Below are 19,812 nucleotides of genomic sequence, written 5' to 3' on the forward strand. Positions count from 1 at the left end.
AGTATCAAAATTATGAAACAAGATTTGTTAACTATTGCAAGTTCTGGTCTAATACATTACTTTTTTGGACCAAGTTAGTTCCTAGATGAGTTTGGAGAGGCGTAGTTAAGCATAGGGCAGTGGAGAAAGCTAGGAGGAAAGTTAATAATGGAAATGAGGCACTTTTGGCCAGGCAAAGGTTTTGGTGTGATACAACATGAAATAACAGAGGAAGAGTTTCATCTTTTTAGACATGATGGGGTACATTTGTCTTTAATGGGCAATGAGTATAACCTTTTTGAGTTGAGGGAGTCATTGGCTGATAAGTTAACGGTTCACTTATGGTGTTGACCATTTTTTTTCATGGCTGTTTGTTTGACAAGTCCTCTTAACTGTTTTACAGTGTTTTATGCACTGGGGCATGGTTCTTCAGCATTGTGGCTGCTGTTATGGCGACATGCAGCAAAAGGTTCTAGTACATAGAGGGACAGAAAAACACCTTGGTAGGGTTTTCATGGATGGCAGATAGTTACAGGGCTCAGGCACTGATCCCGAAGGGTGGGGTTTCTGCTTGGGGGGTCGGTCTTTGCACAGGGTGAGCATGGAAGCAAACTAGGGGTCAGGTTGGAAGGATGGAGAGTGTAAAGAAAGGGGTCATGCAAAAGGTTGAATTGTTTGCGTTGGGGAGATTCTTGGCAGGTTGGGGGGGTTTAAGGTTGGTGAGGGATAGTTTGTTCCATGTATTAGTGAAGTGGGGATTTCATGTTGGTAATGTTAAAGAAGTTCAACTGCTTACCTGTGCCAATAATGCATCCTTTTATTCTACTTGATGGTCCTGTTATTGTCCCTATTGGCCGATGTTGGCACATATGAGAGGCAGAGGTATAGGTATGCAGAGCGATAGAGAGGTTTAGATAGATAAATAGAATAGTCAAATGGAAAGTTCACTTTTCCAGGGGAGCCCTTAGATAGTGCAAGGCCTGGGCAATAGCCCACTTTGCCCATGCCTTAAAATGCGCTGTTTTAGCCTATAAAAATTACGAGAATTAATGTGCCCCAATGGAGACCCGTTTCAAAGTTATTTGTCAGCTAAGGCTGGGTAAAGCCTGCTCCACTTAAAGACACAAGTTTAATGTTCAATCTTTTTAACACGTTCATCTCTTCATATTCGTGACCTTCTGAAAATGTTTTGTAAACCACTTGCATGCATAATGGAACGTTGTAATCCATTGGATGCACAAGACCTATTGGCTTTGCCAATGTTTTTAGCCAGGTTGCAAATGGCTGAAAGTAAAGATCAAAAGCTTTATGACACAGCCAGTGTTTGCTGCATTGTAGCGTTTTTTTTTTTACTTGCAGCTATGCTGTACTGAAGCGAACACAGCTGTATAGTCCATATTATAACGTCCCTGTAGATCTATAGTCTGGGAGCTGCAAGCGGACTCCTGACCTTTGCATGAGGGCCTGTGTTCAAAACAGGCAAGCATTTATTTACACGTTAATTGACGTGAAAGAAAGCAAGTAACTAGGGTGTCCCGCACAGTTAACTTTTGGACCACCTTCATTTTTAAAGACATTCGGCAACAAATGTGTAAAATATGAAAAGGTCTCTTCAAACATTCCAAAAAGATATTTTATTTACATGCAGAACTGTTTCATCTCAGTAGTAGCACATCAGACTATTTCAGCGCAAGTATTTTTTAAGGAATAGTTTTAAACATGAATTTTTTAACTTTCATGCTTCCACCCACCCTGACAATGCCAATAGTGAACTAAGAGGCAAGTCATGGGATGGCCTGGGTTGCTATTCTACATAGCCAACATTTTACTAAAATCAAACGTTGGAGACGTCCTTATACAGTGCACATACTGAAGGTATGTATTTCAAGATTGTATTATATCTAATAATAAAGAAAAAGCATTGGCAAAGCCATAGGTTTTGCCTATGTGAACTCTATTGTCTATGTCAATATTGCAGATTACTATAATAAAGAAAGATGTTAAGTAACGGAAAGAGCTGCCGACTTGGGGAATCGGGTTCAAGTCTTTACGCCAGCTTAACATCCTGTGATCCTGGCCAAATCATGTAATCTTCCCAGTGCCATATAAAAATGTGCCTTTGTGCAATATAACTACTGCTCTTCTAGAGCGCTGAAATACATTATAGAACCTTTAATTGTCTTTTATAGAAGATGCCCGTACTGTGAAAAAAGGTGATCGGTTCACCTTTAGGGTGTGCCAGTGGCCTAGGTGAGGAGAAGAGGAAGCCGGCAAGGAAGGAAGTACATGAGTGGAGAGAGGAAGGATGAGGAAGCGCAGTGGTGGAGGAGGTGGCGCTCGCACTGCACCACAGAGAGGACTGTGACAGCAGATCATCACTAGGGAGCAGGAAGATATTGTCCATAGCTGGTTCCGAGTTAGAGGTAGTAGTAAAATATAGCAATAATCGGTGTTCAGTGGGCTTCCTAGAGCCTTTGGCCACTGTGCCACTGCACCTGTTGCAGCACTCAGATCATGGCCCTAGTGCCTGCAATGTAACTGCACTTCTGACTGCTTGTTTAGTAGTAAAATATAGCAATAATTGGTGTTCAGTGGGTTTCCTAGAGCTTTTGGACCCTGTGTCACTGCACCTGCTGCACCATTCAAATCATGGCCCTAGTGCCTGCAATGTAACTGAACTTGTGACTGCTAGTTTAGTAGTAAAATATCCACACAGTTGCAGATAGAATACACAATTATTGTGTAGTTAAACATGAACCCAAAATATTTCATAAAATGTGCCTTTAAACGTAACCAACCTTTCAAAAAGAGCTGTCACAGAGGCCATAAATAAATCATATGCTTTAAACATCAAAGTGAAAACCAAGCAGTGTTGAATTGTGTTACAATGTGGCTGACTTTTCCCTGTGAAGAGATCTTAGCCTATGCTTTGCACTGAATGGGCCATAAATGCCAATAGTGAACTTCAGGTCCTACAAATAAAAAGCAAATGTTTTGTGCAGTTGAAGGAGGAGATACCTTCTGAGATGGCTATATCTAAAATAAAATTTTAAAAAAGGTTCAAGCAGGCTCCATGGAGAAAGTACACTGTATTCCTTTTTCCTGTAAACACTCACTCTGAAGTCACCCAAAAGCAAAATAAATATCAGGCTCCCTGGAAGACACAGCTTGACATTTGGCCTTGGTCTTTCAATGTCCAGTAAATGAGATGAGATAAGATTTAAAGGCCTATTTATTACAGTAAAACAGTTTGTGGAAGTATACTGTATATGTGACATTAGCATGGGCAGGCAGGAACTCGGGCTGGGGTGAGTTAAGCAAATAAAACCAGCAAATAGAAACCCAGAAAACGTGAGTTACAAACCGCAAAGCACCTGGCAAGCAAGACTGCATCCCCAGGTCAACTTTCTGAAACTCTCCAAGATGCCTTTCACAAACCAGATGCGCTGCGTTGCAGCTGCGCTGTCCGGTAGGCTGTAACCTAAAACTGCAACAAAAAGATAAATCAAACAAAATGATTTGTAGGCTTTGTAATTGCTTGAGCTTTGTTGATGCGAGAAAGACAGAAAGAGATGCCTGTTACCTAAATAAATATGACAGCTCTAAAATATAACCTATATATAAATAGTGTGACATAGGAGTCACCGATAAGTATATGCAGATCTGTTACATCAAAAATCACCGTCGCGATTGTTTGCGCATGCTCATTACACCGCCCACGCAGCCTTCGCTGAAACCACTAAGGCCGCGCCCGGATGCCGGGTGTGTCTCTGCGCACGCGTCGCATTGATGCGGCGTGCTTGGTGGTGCGCATGCGTGTTACTTCCCTTCTCCCTGGTCACTTACTGCGGTGCCGGTAGGATTTTGACAAGGACTGAGCAGCGGCGTGAGATCGAGTCCCTGAGGAGTCGCGACAAGATGGTGCTGGACTTAGACCTCTTCCGTGCCGACAAAGGCGGAGACCCAGAGGCAGTGCGGGAAACCCAGCGCAAGCGATTCAAGGATCCGGGGCTCGTGGACCGACTGCTGCAGGCTGACGGGGCCTGGAGGCGGAGTGAGTACACGAGGGGGGCATGCAGGAGGCTGGAGGAGAGGGGCCAGATGGGGATGGAAATAGAGGTAGGCTGTGGAGGAGGGTAAGTGGGGAAACTGGAATAGGAAGGTGCATTGAGGGTGTGTACAAAGGTACGCGGGCTAAGGAGAAGTGGTCCCATGTACAGGAGGCGTATGATAGAGGTTTGTGTATGGGGGGGGGAGGGGTACAGTCATTTGGTGTGCAGGTAGGACGTGGGCGTGTTGAAAGGCAGGTATAATAAGGGATCTGTTCAAAAGAGACTTACAGCAAGGTAAAGAATTCTGAAGTAAATAAATGAGACCATGGCAAGAAGATGCCCCAATCCAGGTGGTCCTGGCAGGATTTCCTAACGGTATGTTTCCTGGGATGAAAGTGAAAGTATTAAGGCAAAGAAGGAACCATGTCTTCAAGAGACTGAATGTAAAGAAGTCAGCGTTTGTGTGAAATTCGTTTAGATAAGCTTGACAATAGTGGATCTGGAGTCAGGAGATGGAGTTCGAAAAGATGTATGTATTTAAATTAGAGGGGCAAGGGGCAATTGAAGATGGGGACTCTAGTTAAAGGGACTAGGGAGGAAGGAGCTTTGGCCAAAGGGGTATAAAGTGACCTGTCACTGGAGAAGATGAGGCAAGGGGTGGAGAAGATACCTGGAAGGCAGAGAGGCTGAGAAAGATAAAAGCTTGGCACAGGGAGTGTGGAGCTGTCCAGATATTGTGGTGGTGGCTGCCAGTGTTTAGTGTGAGTGAACGAGAATAGAGAACAGGTCCTTGTGGAGACTCTTGTTTGAAGTGGCTAGAGACCATTGGGTGTGGTGAAGTGTCCCAGGTTGCACTATCGGTTTCTGTGTCATATCAGTATGATCATGTCATGTCAGTGTGGCTCTCTCTGTATCAGGGGAATGCCTCTTCCTGTGTAGATGGGTGTGAGACCAATCTGGAACCTGCGCTCCGCGTCTCTCATTTGTGCCGGTGTACGTTCTAATTTTAATAAAAGTAGGGCCTCCGACTCCTGTTTCTGTGATATGGGCGTCAGCTCGCTTTTAGTGTTATAATTTTGACAATAGTCCGATTATAGCGCTGTGGCATCAAACCCTAATAGTTGCCCCTATTCTTTATTTGTGCTATAATCTGGCACACCCGTGTAGCAGTAACTGCGTGATCTCAGTCTGTGATATAGTGATGTCACAATGTCACTTGGAGTCTATCTGTTACAATCCACCGAGTCGTTTCCAACAATCCTTTCTCGTCCAACTGAAATAATTGTCTACTAGTTATCCAGAATAATTTGTAAAGGGACGTCCAGACTATTTTTCTTGGCTTCCACGAACTAGCACAGATCCTGCCGAAGTAGCAGGTCTGCCACAAGGACACACACATTTGCAAAAATAGTTTCAAAATAGCACTACTATTTCGTAATAACTGTTGTAGGCTTTATATCAATCATCTTATATTTAGGATTCTTTGCAACTCTCCTTGAAACGTGCCCAAAGCTTTCTTATAGATGCAGCCCTTAAGTACTCGGTTAACTATTTTTAACTTGGGGATTCACGAAAATGGGTATGCAAGTTTGTATGATTCAAATGAGAACTTTAATTTTGTTTAACTCCTTCCCGACGGTTACTGGGTCAGCGTTCCAGCATATATGCGGCTTCTTGTGCTGACGCGTGCTGTTGCGTCCTCAGACCGGGCAGTCTGATGCAATATTGCTGCAACCAGCAGAGGCTCATTCATACTGCCGAGCGCGGAGGCCGCGCCGTTCCTGTCCAACGAGTTTATCCCATAGCTTTCTTTTACCTGCAGTGAAATTATCTTTTTTTCCTGTAGGACGGCATTTAGACTTTACTTAGTGCCATATCCCATAATACTACTCGTCCCCCTCAACGTTCACACGCCCGAGTAGACTAAGCTGAAACAAGCATTGGCAAAGCCAGTGTGCCTGGTTTACATTTTTTGTCACGACACACCATTTAATAAAGCATTTGGTTGCGTAAAGCAAAACAAAAACTTTCTTTCTGTTTACGATACGTCTTTGTATCTACGCGCTGCTCTCCTGCACTACGGAAGGGCATGTATTATTACTTTAACCAGGATTACATTTTCACCTGGTTCCGCTTCTCGGAGGTTCCTGTATACTTTCAGATTCTCGAGTGACTGTCTATCTGAATTAATTCCGTTCTAACGCTACTTGGTAGTTGCATACATCCGCTTTGAAAAAGCCCCCTAAGTCAGAACGTGTCAGCTGTCTGCTTTTGTTGGAAATACAGTTAATCTTTATTGATGTTGGAAACGCAATTCGTCAATTGGATCGGTGATGTTTCATTAATAGATTGTACCTGCTTTGGGAAGCAGACCATCAACGAACTTCGTGGTGCTCCTGGGTGCATTTATACATTATAGTTTTGAGATCAATGTTAAAGTGTCACATATGACAGTGTAAGCGCTTCATAGGAGGTACAGTGATGCATCAGCCTGAAAGTGATACTCCTGGGACTGTAGTCAAAGCCCATTCTGTGCATATTTCAAGAATTGTTAAAGTGTATTTTGCAGACAGCTGTGCTGTCAATCCAGACCTAAACTTTTAAGCCTCCTTTTTGGCCGACTAGGAAATTGAAATTATATGAGCAAATAATCAAACATTTTTGTCAAATTTAATGAATCTACTGTAAATAATTCCTATTATGGAAAAATACTGCAGTCATGCTGTTTCATAAAAAGTGAAACTCAAATTTGTACTTTATTAGGAGCATTTCAAAGATACCCATCTGATGTTTATAATTTTACTGGCCCCATTAAAACCCATTTGACCTAGCTTTTAAATTTTTCCTCACCATTTGATTTTAAACGAAATTATATGGAAGGATTGAGGGACCATAGCATACACCACAGATGCAAAAGATGGCAAAGTTCTTCCCCATGTGCATGCACAGTTGGAAATCCATGAGGTTAATATTATCATAGGGCTTTTGTAGGTTTGTGAATCCCACGTCATGTGGGTGGGATCTATGATGCACAAGCACCGAAGATGATAGGGTTTGGTAACTTGTGGGTGTAGTCAGGTAATGACTGGTGGCTTTCCATGTCCTTCATTGAAATGTCAGGGATGTATGTGTGCCTATCGAAGAGGTTTGCTGTCTCCTTTGAAAATCTCTCAATACAGAGGTGATGATGCTTCCTGTGATCCCTACATCGTTATATTATTATTTCTGTGGTATATAAAGACTGAGCTTATGCACCAAAAGCTTTCCATTTGCAGCACACCTTGTACAGAAGACTCAAATAAAATATGTCTGTTCTAGATGATGTTTAATTTGATATGTTCTTATTCGTTCTGTTCATCACTATTAACTACAAACTCCAGGGAAAATGGTACATATTATTGTATTTTATTAGTATGATATCAAGCCACTTAGGCCATACAAACCCCACAACTCATAAAACAGCAATAAAAGATACAATACGCTTAAAATTAATTCAGATATCAGTAAAACAATTAATAATCATATACAGATCCATTCCTCTCAACCATGACAACACCGGGCTTAAAATAACACATTATGCAAAAAGCACAAAATGAGCAAATCCATTTGGAGATTCACCTTCCTAACTTTGCGTTGACCACCTAATACAATACTACCTGCCCACAGTCGACACTTTTTGTGCAAAAAGCAAATAACATTATACAATAAACCCATGCACAATTGTGCCATAAACATGAAATTCATTCAAATTTACGTATACTTCAAAAAGTGATTACTAGACCTACCCCATTCCTGGTCTCAGCCACGTGTAAAAGTCATCCCACCCAGAGCCCCAGTGTTAGCATTTATATATTATAGAAGCAAATTTGACACTTGTAAACATTAGACTTATAGAGGCAGATTGTGCGAGGAGCTTGAAATATGCAAATCCAAGGGAAAGGGAAAATGCTCCTTAATCTTCCCACCTAGATCCTCATAGGTAGCAATTATTTATTATAACAGCACATTTGACCATTATAAACATTATACTTATCGAAGCTGATTGTGCAAAGAGCATAAGATGTGCAAATCCGGTTAAAAAATCCTCCATAACATTAAAAGCTGGCGACCTAGTATAATGCTTGTATTCCCACGTTCAGCGATATTGTGCAAAAACAGCATTATCTTATTAAATCAGGTCATAATAGCTACCTTTTCAGATACCACAGATAAAAATGTTGTCATGGCCCGGCATATCAACTTGTTATACTGCAGAATTATCGTCTCCGATTCTCTAACACAGCGTACTTGTTATCTTCTGAAAACCGGTGATAGCATGCTTCTTCTTATGTTTATAAAGGAGTGACAAAAATATGGACCAATGACCGTGTTCACAGCTTACCCCTTATAAAGGAGGGGACTTGGCCCTGCCTGACCTTTAAGGCCCACCGCTTAACAGGTCTGCTCTTAATATCCTTCAAGTAGGGCTGTAACAGGCTCCTGTAAATTACTTCCCATAAATGCTGCTAGTTAATTCTTTTGCGAACATCAGCAACATTGCTATTACGCAAACACTCTTATTAATCCTTTTAGTGCTTGTTTCTGGTGAAGCACCAACATATTTAAGGGGGAAAACCTCAATGGCCTGTATGTTATTTGCCCATTGACCTAGGTCTTTTTCTTGTAGACGCAATTTTATTAAAAGCCTCAATGTCTCTTCTTTGGCTTTTAAGAGCCCTGTTTAATAGTTAAGCACTCAGTGTCTGTATTTGAATATTATGTCCGTAAGACCCAGCTCTAACTTCTAGATACTACTCACAGAACCCATGGGTAGTCCTTGCCATCTTTTTCACATGGTTGTTTCTATAATTTGGATGCACTTCACTTGCTTTTCTAGCAAAACCTCACAACCAGAGAGCAACAGAGAAACTATTTTTGCATTATGTGCCTCTTTCAGCCCTTCAACAGACTTTTGGTCCAAAAGCAGCATCTATTCTCTGCAGTGCACCTGCATTCAACTTGACACTAGATTCTTGCAATGAACCTTGAGCCCCAAAATCCAGGTTGTGTCCGAACAACAGGACTAAATATCTGTATTCCTTGACAACCTCCTGAACCCTGGAGGCTCCTTCTTGCCTTTAGACAGAACCATAATCTGCTATGTAGATCGAAAACAACAGCGGAGCCAAAATGCACCCGTGCCTCAACCCATTTGGGGGGAGGTGGGATACTGATCATTTGGGACAAAGCCCCATTGTCCCCTAGCTCTAGTCATGAACCCTCATGGAGCTAGACTATCAATTTCAAAAGACCCCCTTGGATATTTTTATTTGACCATCTTTTTCCATAAGAGGCATGCATTCCCTGTGTGGGACTGTAAATATTAATGTAAACGAAGAGTGAATGAAATAGCACTGACTTACAGCACACACCAGAGAGTAAACCCCCGTTCATTAATTGGAGGTAGAGGCACTTTTCAGCCTGGTGACCTGTTTTTTTGGTCTAAAACGTTGTCTGGTGATTGCCTTGCCATTCTTCTTCCTGGCAGTGGATGCTTCTTGCCAAACAGTTTTTTTTCCCACTGGCAAACTAATTGGAGACGTTGGCATTGGACACTGTGTTGCCCACTAATGAAATCACCCCGGTTGCTGCCTTGCAGCACCGTCTTGGGTCTTAGAGCCTCGGTGTCCAGGGAGTGTCTCATATAAGAGAATGAAAACTGGCACAAGGGACCTGCTTTTTCCATAACAATAACATAAATTTTCCTAAGCAGAGATCTTGATGTCTCATGCCTTAAGTCACATTTCAGGTGCAGCAAACTACAAATGTAAGAGGCATTTTTTCAGAGAGGTTTAAACACCGGATTCTTTTTTCCTGTAATAGAGCTTTCTTCTGAAAAGTTGCCTGTATTTTGAAAATATGTTTTTGCACAAGGATTCAGAAACGTTCATGTTAATCTAATATCCAGGGGAGACTTTTTTGTTAGTATGGTTTCTTTAACTGCCACTTTATTTTCGTATGGGACCTTGTAATTTGTGGAATCTCGTGTGCATCTGATCCTCATAAACACATTCTTCCATTTCTAATTGGCTTCTAGAACAAAAACTTAAAAGAAACTATGTCTTGACACAAAAAGTCTTCACCCCAAGGCTTTGTGGTCTATCTTACCCTGTAGCTCACAGTGGTGGAAATCACTTTTCCGTAGTAAAAACGTATACTCACTGTATGTTCATTAGTGCTTAGAGAGTGATTTCTGCTTTGTGGTTAAAACTCATTCTTTCACTTACTGTATTCCATGTAGGCAGATTCCAGGCAGACAATCTGAACAAACTGAAGAATCTGTGCAGCAAGACGATAGGGGAAAAAATGAAGGTAAATACATTTAAAGTTCTTAAACGTATCCTATAAAATTCAGTTTTTTAATGGTGCTGCAGTGTTCTGTTTCTTAGTTCTTCAAATAACGTGCACTGAAATGAGCCTTCAAAATACTAAATGTCTGAATCTGAGTGTGATCTTTTGGTTACATAATCTGCTCTGCAAATGAAGATATCTAACTGGCCTGCACAAAGATATGCAAGTGAATATGAAACTTTCGTAACTAGCTTGATCTGTGCAGGCAGTCTTTGAACCATGTTCCCCAGTGAGCGCCCCCAACTCTCAAGTGCCCATTTACCGCTCCATTAGCAGAAAGATTTTGGCAACCGTCTATGCAAGGCAGTGACTATGCTTATGTACCTTGTATACCTCATTACCTCAAGGAGAAACATACATTTTCACATCGAGTCAGAGAAAGGTAGCTTGCTAAATGATTTCTTTATTTAAAAATGAGCAATCTTTTAAATGTCTGTTATGTGCCTATACGATCTACATATAGAAGTGATGCTATAACAAATTCTGGTTTTGCCATCTCGATTGCTCTGAATATTCCAGTTTTCAGACTAATAAACATAGGTATCCGATATGGAAGCTGTAACTTTACCCACCGTTTGAATGTCATTACCCAATTATGTGAGAGCCCCCAATAGTGAAGGTGGCTGTGTGTTATGAAATAGTGTGGAAACCTTTTCCAAAACCAATGCCTTTTTAATGTTCCTCTTCCTTTGACCTCAAGGACCTTCCACCTTCTGGATTCCAAAGAGTATGCTCTTTCTCCTGTTGACATAGCTCTGAATTATTTATTTAAGTCTTCTCCTCTCATTTACTAGAGGCCAGGTCTGCCTCCTAAAGGTCCGAAACAGTTCCCCCTACTCCTATTCGCTCACATAAGTTTCACTACCGCCATCTCAGTTCAGTCACCAGGATCTTACCACACTGTTATCTCCCTGTTAGTATTTCAAATAAGTGTACAAAGTCTGCAGTGAACCATGACTGTCAGCTGTGAGTTCATTTCTGCTTTTCTACCATATCTTTTGCAAGCACAAGACTTTATGAAACTGCTTTCGCGCTCCTAGATCAGTTTGAATTAAGCAAGAAATGTTTTGTATGTTTTAAACAGACTTATCGCTACACCAAGCAAGTGCTCTGAGGTGATTGGGCTGCACGCTTCCAGAGTCTGTACATGAGCTTATCCTTATTATTAAATAGGAAAATATTCCAGAATTTTATATTTAAGGTAGCTTGGTCAGAGTCCATAAATAAGTTGTTGCTTAGCATTCAGATGCATTGTCTGGATGTCTCGTTTACTAATACCAGTGCTACTGTTATTGGAGCAGGATGCAATAGTACAAAGCAGTCTATAGATGCCGCTACCCCCTCACCAATAAGCCTGCAGGTACTGAACATGACCTGTTAGTGTAAGCTCTGTGCCAAGTATAAAAATAAGAGTGTCTTCCACCTGCAGGTGTAGTTCCCTCCAGGCATCCTACAGTTCCCGTTCCCTAGATCCTCTTTGCAGTATGTTTGTATTAGTTTCTTTGGATAGCCTGAGCTTCAGTTAAAAAAAAAAAAAAAAAAAAAAAAAAAAGTCTTCAGATCCGTACCACAAGAAAGGACCATTGTTCGATGATGTTTCTCTTCATAGTTTCAGCAACATCTAATCTGTAACTACTGGACTACACTGAGCAGGGGTGTGGAATTTATTAAAATATCTACTTGTCCAGGGGACAGGTTGCTTCTCAAATCTACTTGTCCTGTAAAAAGATCTACTTGTCCCTTTGGTGCCATGTAGTGTGGCGACAAATTATGGCAGCAATCTCATTATGTAAGAGCTCTGATAATAGCCTCTCTGATTATGCCAAGGCTACTACCGTAGTAGGGCTTGAATACTTGCAGTTTCAATCCCAACTGTAGCAGTTTCCTTATTTTGCCACCTTTCTGCAGATCTGCATACTGGGGCTGGAGGAAGCAGTAAGCAATAGTTCCAGGGCTAGAATGCCTTTGAGTCTGCAAACCTACTAACCTGCATGTTTTAAAGATTTTCACCAGCTTCTCTCTAATATTTTCCCATAATAAGAAAGGTTGGTCATTTACTCCTGACAATTGCAGAATTAGAACTTCTTCCAGGGTTGGGAAGAAAGTGGCCGGAGGGAAAATGAACTTGCAAATGCTCAATAGATTTTCACATGAGCAGATCTACACATGCATATTTTACCCATGCTAAAATACAGTTCACAAATATTTTATAGGGGTACGACATATACCATGGGTGCACTTTTGTGACTTTAAGAATTTGAGGCCACATGTAGGTAGGTTCAGATTTGCGACCCGCAAATTGCGAGTCAGAGTGACTCGCAATTTGCGAGTCGCAAATCGGAATGTAGGATGGTGTCCCTGACACCATCTGTGATTCGCAAGCGCTTCGCAAATGCCCACCTAGTGAATAATCATGAGGTGGGTCGCAATTTGCGACCCCCTTGCGAATAGCGGCCCTCACAGGGATGGTGGCCTGCTGGAGACAGCAGACCACCATGTCTGTGGCTGCTTCCTTAAAGGAAAACGAGATGCATTACAAAAACGAAAAATGAAACGTTTTTGTTTAATTTTTTCAGAGCAGGCAGTGGTCCTGCTCTGAATTTTTTTTTACAGTGACATTCACAATGGGGAAGGGGTCCCATGGGGACCCCTTCCCTTTTGCGAAAGTGTTAGCACCCATTTGAAATGGGTGCAAACTGCGATTGGTTTGCGCCCGCGGTCACAAAACAATCCTACATTGCACTGCGAGTCGCAATTAAGAAGGGAACACCCCTTCCTAATTGCGAGTCGCAAACCCGTTTTGCAATTCGGTAACCAGGGTACTGAATCGCAAAACTGGGTTTGTGCATCGCAATGTGCTTTTTGCACGTCGCAAGCAGCGACATGCAAAAAGCTACCTACATGTGGGTCTTGGTCCCTAATTAGGTCTGGTGTTAACAAAGACATTTTGTTTTTATTAAACTTCTATTTCTCTCTCTTTCGGCTGGCTTTACTGTGAGTGATCGCATTCTGCTCTTCCACAAGGAGCATATTGGCACACAAAGTAGTTTTGTTTAGTGTCAGGAACTACAGTGGCAATCATTGACCTAACGAAACTGGAGGGTGCCCCTTTGCAAAGAACATGGAGGAGCCCCCTCTCCAGACTCACTCAGGGCAGGTGCTGTGCTGAAGGGGCCCCCTGGAGGATGGCTGCGGGGCCTTTGTTATGCCACTGGTGGCAACGTGTGCTTTTAGAGTTCAAAAACTTTTTTTTTTTTTTTTGCCAGTGTTTGTTACAATGTTGAGGGCCTGGTAGCTCCCACAACAATAAAGTGTTACAAAAGCCATGTCAAAACAAGACACTCATTGATGAAACTAAAAAATATGTCAGACCAGTTGGCTTTGTCAGTGTTTGTTTATTTTCATGCTTCCCATATTCGTGTTGAAAATGGTTACACTGATTTTCCATTAGAAATATTTTTGGGAAATACTAGCATGCATCAACACATTTTTACTAAATGACACTTCATTTGCATCTAATCAGAGAGCATTCTGGGAGCATTATACTTAGCCTCATAGCCTAAACTTTTCAAACATGTGTATACACGTTTTTTTTTTTTTGTACTGGAACCAACGTCAGTAGTGAAGTGTGACCTTAAAACATTTATTTACAGCACTCACCCTAATAATGAAGGCTTTCAAATAATGAACCATAAATACAAGTTCGAACAGCTTTATCTTTTGGAAACACATTACCTCAACTGCAGAGAGTTCCACTCTCTGTAAACAGGCAGCCAAAGGGTTTGTGCTGCAGAGGGTTGGGCCTACTTGTCCCAAGGACAAAGTAAACATAAAAACTTGTTGCCCTTGACCCCAAACAAGATGTCCCGGGCGTCGGGCGTCGGGCGATAGGAATTCCACATCCCTGGACACTGGTCCAATCATTTTATGATTTTCTTCACCAGCTCAGCTACTTAGTGCTTCTGCTAGACCAGAAAGAACACCAATTGGGTAACAACTCAAAAATGGTTCTGAAACTACAAGAATTTGAACTCCGAACAAATCCACAAGGTTACTGTACTGTCTCCAGCTTAAAAAGGACAAATGGCACAGCAAATCAACAGTGATACACTTTTCCTAAAAGATCCTAACATTCTTTGACCAGGTCTTGCCACTTTAAAAGCCAGCTAAAAAACAGAAACATTTGAAAAAACAAATAATGTGACAATTAACTAAAACAACCAAGGAAACAATGGGTCTAAGAAACATAATGACTAAATAGGGACACCGTGACTTCTGTATAATCCACACAAAAGGCTAAAGAGAAAGAATTGACAGTTAACAGAGCCTCTTTTTTATTTGGTAAAAATAGTGCAGACATTAAAACCACAGAACTGAATTTTCAAAAGACAATTGGCCTGAGCCCCCATATTTGATGGACTCATCCATTGAATTATGTAGTGAAATTCAAATGTATTCAATTCCGAATGGTAGGCCCTTGAAAACACCATCATAAGTGCTTAAAATGAAAAAGCACTACTCATCCAAGATATTGATGAAGTAGACTCGCTGTCCATGAAACAACTAGTGTGAAGGAAGTCCTCAACATCACTTAAGTAGGACTGTTATTGCTGATCTTTGTCCTGCTTCCTGAACAAAGGCCTCAGCACACACAGTACCACCATATATAATGCCTGTCGCATAGTAAGACCTAGCCCAATTTTTCAAAATAAAAATACATCTCTGTTAAAGAAATCAAAAGCTCACCTTGGTTTATACGGGCTCCTAAAACGTCTTCTTTGTGCCTAAAAGTTTAGGAACATTTGTCACCAAATTCTTACAAGCCTATCTTTATGCAAACATTCTATTCAGTAACTAGCAAAATGCCCCCCTTGCATGTGCCAGAGCATGGCTATAGTGCACTTACTTACCAGCAGCAACCTTTTAATGGAGAGAGATAAACATTTACCAACCTACTTTAGTTTTCAAGACTTGAGTGCTGATTTTATTGTCTGTCACAGCATCTTTAAACAGAGGGGTAAAAAAACGGGGGTTTAAAAAACAAGTCTCTAGAATGGTTAAATATTCTTCCTCAGACTCATAAGTACAAATTGACCACTGTAAATCCATCACTTCAATGATTAACAAGGATTTCCGTATTCACTTTTGATACAACCCATTCATAACACTGGCTATATCTGCCTGTTAGCAGAAGCTAATAAATCTTAATGGCTTTTGTTCCACCTTTACTTAAACATCATACAAACCTTTTGGCACACTCAAAAATTAGATCTTACTGCAGGGAAAACAAGATCTAAAATCAGTGTAACAATACACTTAAGATCGGGAACTGGTAACCTCACCCGTGTTAGGAAAATGAAGGTTTCGAGGGAAAACACTCAACATTTGAAAATCATTACCACTTGGCAGGAGATTAACCGTGGCCTTAAAAAAATGTTTATGCTCCAATACATGTTTGGACTGGGGCAGCTGAAAATTCAGGCTGGGCTTTGCCATTTTGCAACAGCTCGTGAGGGTTCACTTTAAGTGAGCCTGGCTTACTCCAGAGAGGATAAATCACATATGATTAGCAAACTCGTACCCTTAAAAACATGAGCTGCCCCACTCAGGAAATATCTCTCCATGATATCAATTTACTTGGTAGATACGAAGACCCTTGTCAATAATTTGCGGCATGTTTCATTCATTGGGTCCTATCGCATCACGGTCATATTTCTATAGTCAGGATGGACTCCACCAACCCTGGGTGCTCTTTGTATAATCCAAAGGGATGCATGATATAGATGGAAGTAAGAATATAAAAAGATATATAAGGGTACCCTCAACAACAAAACAGATTTATTGGGATCTTAATTATCCGCCATATCCTTTAATCAACATGTTTGAGCCAGTCCTCTAATTTACTTTGAGTCAGTGGCTTTATCATGATTAACAGATCCCTTGCTATGTTGCCTAAAAGACGCTCTCTCTCACACACTTACACTGTCTTGTTCCGGTGATACATTATAGATGTTTCATGATGGATAGATCACACAGAAGAATGGAACAAACAGATTTAACATCCTCCTTAAGAGACATGTTTTTGATTGAAATATGCAAAAAGACATTGGGCATGCAGTAATACATCATGGTGTTCCACTGCAATCTGTGCTGAAAACCATTGCACTTGGTATGTTGACAGTACAATCCAAAGTCAGTAGACAGAACATACAGAGCACACTTTAGACAAAAGAGCCCAGGAGTGTTCCATGGTTTTTTACCAGTTCTTATCGCTGTATGAAATGTTATCCTAACTCTCCATATTGTCAGCCAAACTTAAGGGGATTTAAACATGGATTCACTTTCACCTCTTATTCACATAATTTGAAAAGACCCGAATCAGACTCATTCAGGTAACAGCACTCTTTAGAACCCTCACCACAAAAGCTCTGTCTCTCAGATTTTCTACCTCACGTTGTGTGAAGAGTCTCCCTGAACTCTGCTCAGTTTTTCTTCATTTCAACTTAGAAAAAAGCAGCAAAATGTCTGATATTTTAAAGAAAGGACTATTTAGATCCTGCAAATCTTGTGGGGAAAAGAGATTAAATGTGGACCACCCACATAAGGACTGCCTTTATTGCCTTTATTCTCATCACAAAGTCAATGATTGCAAAGTATGTAACACTTTTTCATCAAAGACACTGAAAGAAAGAGAAAGAAGACCTCTTTTCTTTTGTGGCTCCAAAAGGTCAAGTCACAAAAAGATACATCTTCAGGTGAGGAGAGCGACACTTCGCAAGAGGGAAAGGTCCCACGACCGGGGGACCTTTGAGGAAAGCAGGAAGGGCCAGAAGACCTCCCATCATTGGTCTCTGAAGGACATTCAAAAGAAGGAGAAAGCGCAAAAATTCTCCTAAAAAAAACTTCTTGCTCTGAGCCTGCTACACCAACCTCTTGTCCTTCAGACTGTCCAAAGACCTCTTCAGAACCGTCGTCAAGCTCTTGCATATCGACTGCGCTGTCGTTGATGACTACTACCATGACGGTTACCACTGTCGTCAACAAGACCATCAGCAGCTACTTCAGCCTTCGATGCTCCAGTTCCATTTACTAAGATTTCCTCGTCGGAGAAGACTATGACAACAGTGCCAATGTCGACGATGACACTACCGTCGACAAAACCATAGTCCTCTGCACCACCATCAACAAGAGCGTAGTCAATGGCACCACCATCAACGAGACCTTCATAGTCCATAACGCCGCCATTGATGATCATGACATCAACACATACCCATATTCCCTCGTCGACGTGGGTGGCGATGATAAAGGTTACAAAGACCTTCTTAAGGCCTCAAGATACCTCCACCAGTAAGGTTTCACCGTATCCTCCTAGCCACTTACTTGATCTGGAGGATTCAGAGGATGACGGTCTGTTTGGCCCCACACACATCCTATCTAAATTACAGGTGAAATATCAAGATGAGGAAGTGGAAGAATCCTAATATGGGCATTATTACAATGCACAAGCCAAACACTGGTATCTATACTATAAAGATTATCCAGAACGCCCTCTTACCCAACCAGAAGTGCAAGTATCAATGGTACATTGCTATGCTGCAGGACTACCGTAGAATGTTTCCAGAACCTTCGGAGGATCAACCACCATCACCTCCACCACCAACTGTCCCAGCATCACCATGGCCTAGTCCCCCACCACTGATGCCAAGAATGACGCCAGCTTCCACTATCTCAGCACTGCCAAGGTATGAGCCATCCTCATCGGAAGATGACAGGGAAGAGGGTGAGATTCACCATCATGTCCTCCCCATGATGAGTGGGATGACTATTTAATCACCACTCCACCGCGACTGGCACCACACCCCTAATATTCCCTCCCCCCTATTCTATCTATTCATTCTATCCCAATAATAGATCCCATTTGGGAAGAAGGTGTCAAACTGATGCAGACTCCAGTGACTGTATCAGCAGTGGCTCCACACATTGACTAAAAGCACAAGGCCCCCTGAGGATTCTCCCTTTTGCCTTACAGGACACCCCAAGGCAGATTCTGTAGTCTCACGCAGCACAATGATGCTCCAAGAATCCTTCTACTCTGATCTCTGCTCCACCTGATAGAGAAAGTAGGTGCCTAAATAACATCGGGAAGTGCTTCTCCACTATGTCTGCTATTACAGTTCATGCGGCCAATTCATTAGGCCGTTATGATAAGCAGATGTGGTAAGACATCGGAGCTCTGATGAATCTAGCGCCTGAAGACAGGAAGTACATAAAATATTACAAGAAGGGGAAGGCATATCTTCTGAAATAATCAACTGTGTGATGGATATTGCTTCCACTGGCTTCAGACAGCTGGCAGAAGTAGATGTTTACGGAGGCAAGTCTGGCTAAGATCTACATCGTTCAGGCCAGAAGTGCAATTGAAAATGCTCAACATGGCATACGATGGAGAGACACTATTTGGGAAACACATGGATGATGCCTTACTGGCCATCAAAACTGATACAGACACTGCAAAATCATTGGGCACTCTACAGTTCTGTAAATTTCCCTTTCGAGGAGCACACAGTAGAGTTTTCTCTACTTACAGAGGGGTTTACCAAAGTTTCCATCAATACCAACCCTTTTAATCACAGTATAGGCCACCTACCAACAGCAGTACCATCTACCACCATCAGCGGCCTACTGAAAGCGGCATGCACGACATGAGCAGCCCAACCAGTCCTCGGATGCTCCCCGTAAACAGTGACCTCGACCAGGTGCCACCTGCCATTGCATTATCTCAACCCCTGGGTGCAAACATCCTGAACTATCTTCACCAATGTCAGCAAATAACTACAGACAAGTGGGTACTAGACCGTGTCACCTGTAGTCATACCCTGGAATTTATACAATGACTGCCAAACATGCCACCAAAAGGTGTGCACCCCCCTCATCTTCTCTTACTGCGGAAAGAAGCTCTTGTCATGCTTGCCACGGAGACTATCGAACAAAAACCTTTTAACCAGAAGGTCACAGGTTTCTACTCTCATTTTTTTCCTTGTCAGAAAGAAATCAGAGTGGAGACCCATTCTGGACCTCAGAAAGCTTACACATTTTTGAGGAAGCAGTCTTCGGCATGGTCATTCTAACAGACATCCTGCTTCTTCTGAACCATGGGGATTAAATGATGACTCCCAATATGCAGGATGCATATTTCCACATTCCTATACACCTCACATCGCAAATACCTTCACTTCACCGTAGGTGGCACCCATTACCAGTTCAAAGTCCTTCCTTTCGTCATCAAATCAGCTCCCCACATTTTCACTAAATGCGTGGCCCCAGTTACAGCCATCCCCAGAGAGCGGAGACACCAGGTATTCCCCTACCTGAGCGACTAGCTGGTGAAAGC

The 19,812-nt window shown here is 41.9% G+C and overlaps 1 protein-coding gene across 1 annotated transcript in view; it reads left to right on the forward strand.

The window, feature by feature from the left end:
• The first annotated feature begins 3,681 nt into the window (after positions 1 to 3,681).
• SARS1 (seryl-tRNA synthetase 1) overlaps positions 3,682 to 19,812 on the forward strand; it is a 75,613-nt gene continuing 59,482 nt past the window's right edge. The window contains exons 1-2 of the mRNA XM_069238876.1: positions 3,682 to 4,033; positions 10,312 to 10,382. Coding sequence (XP_069094977.1) covers positions 3,769 to 4,033; positions 10,312 to 10,382 — 336 coding nt within the window. The 5' untranslated portion in view covers positions 3,682 to 3,768. The remainder of the gene's footprint in view (positions 4,034 to 10,311; positions 10,383 to 19,812) is intronic.

This window comes from Pleurodeles waltl, chromosome 6 (assembly GCF_031143425.1).
Source record: "Pleurodeles waltl isolate 20211129_DDA chromosome 6, aPleWal1.hap1.20221129, whole genome shotgun sequence".
In the NCBI taxonomy this organism is placed as follows: Eukaryota; Metazoa; Chordata; class Amphibia; order Caudata; family Salamandridae; genus Pleurodeles; species Pleurodeles waltl.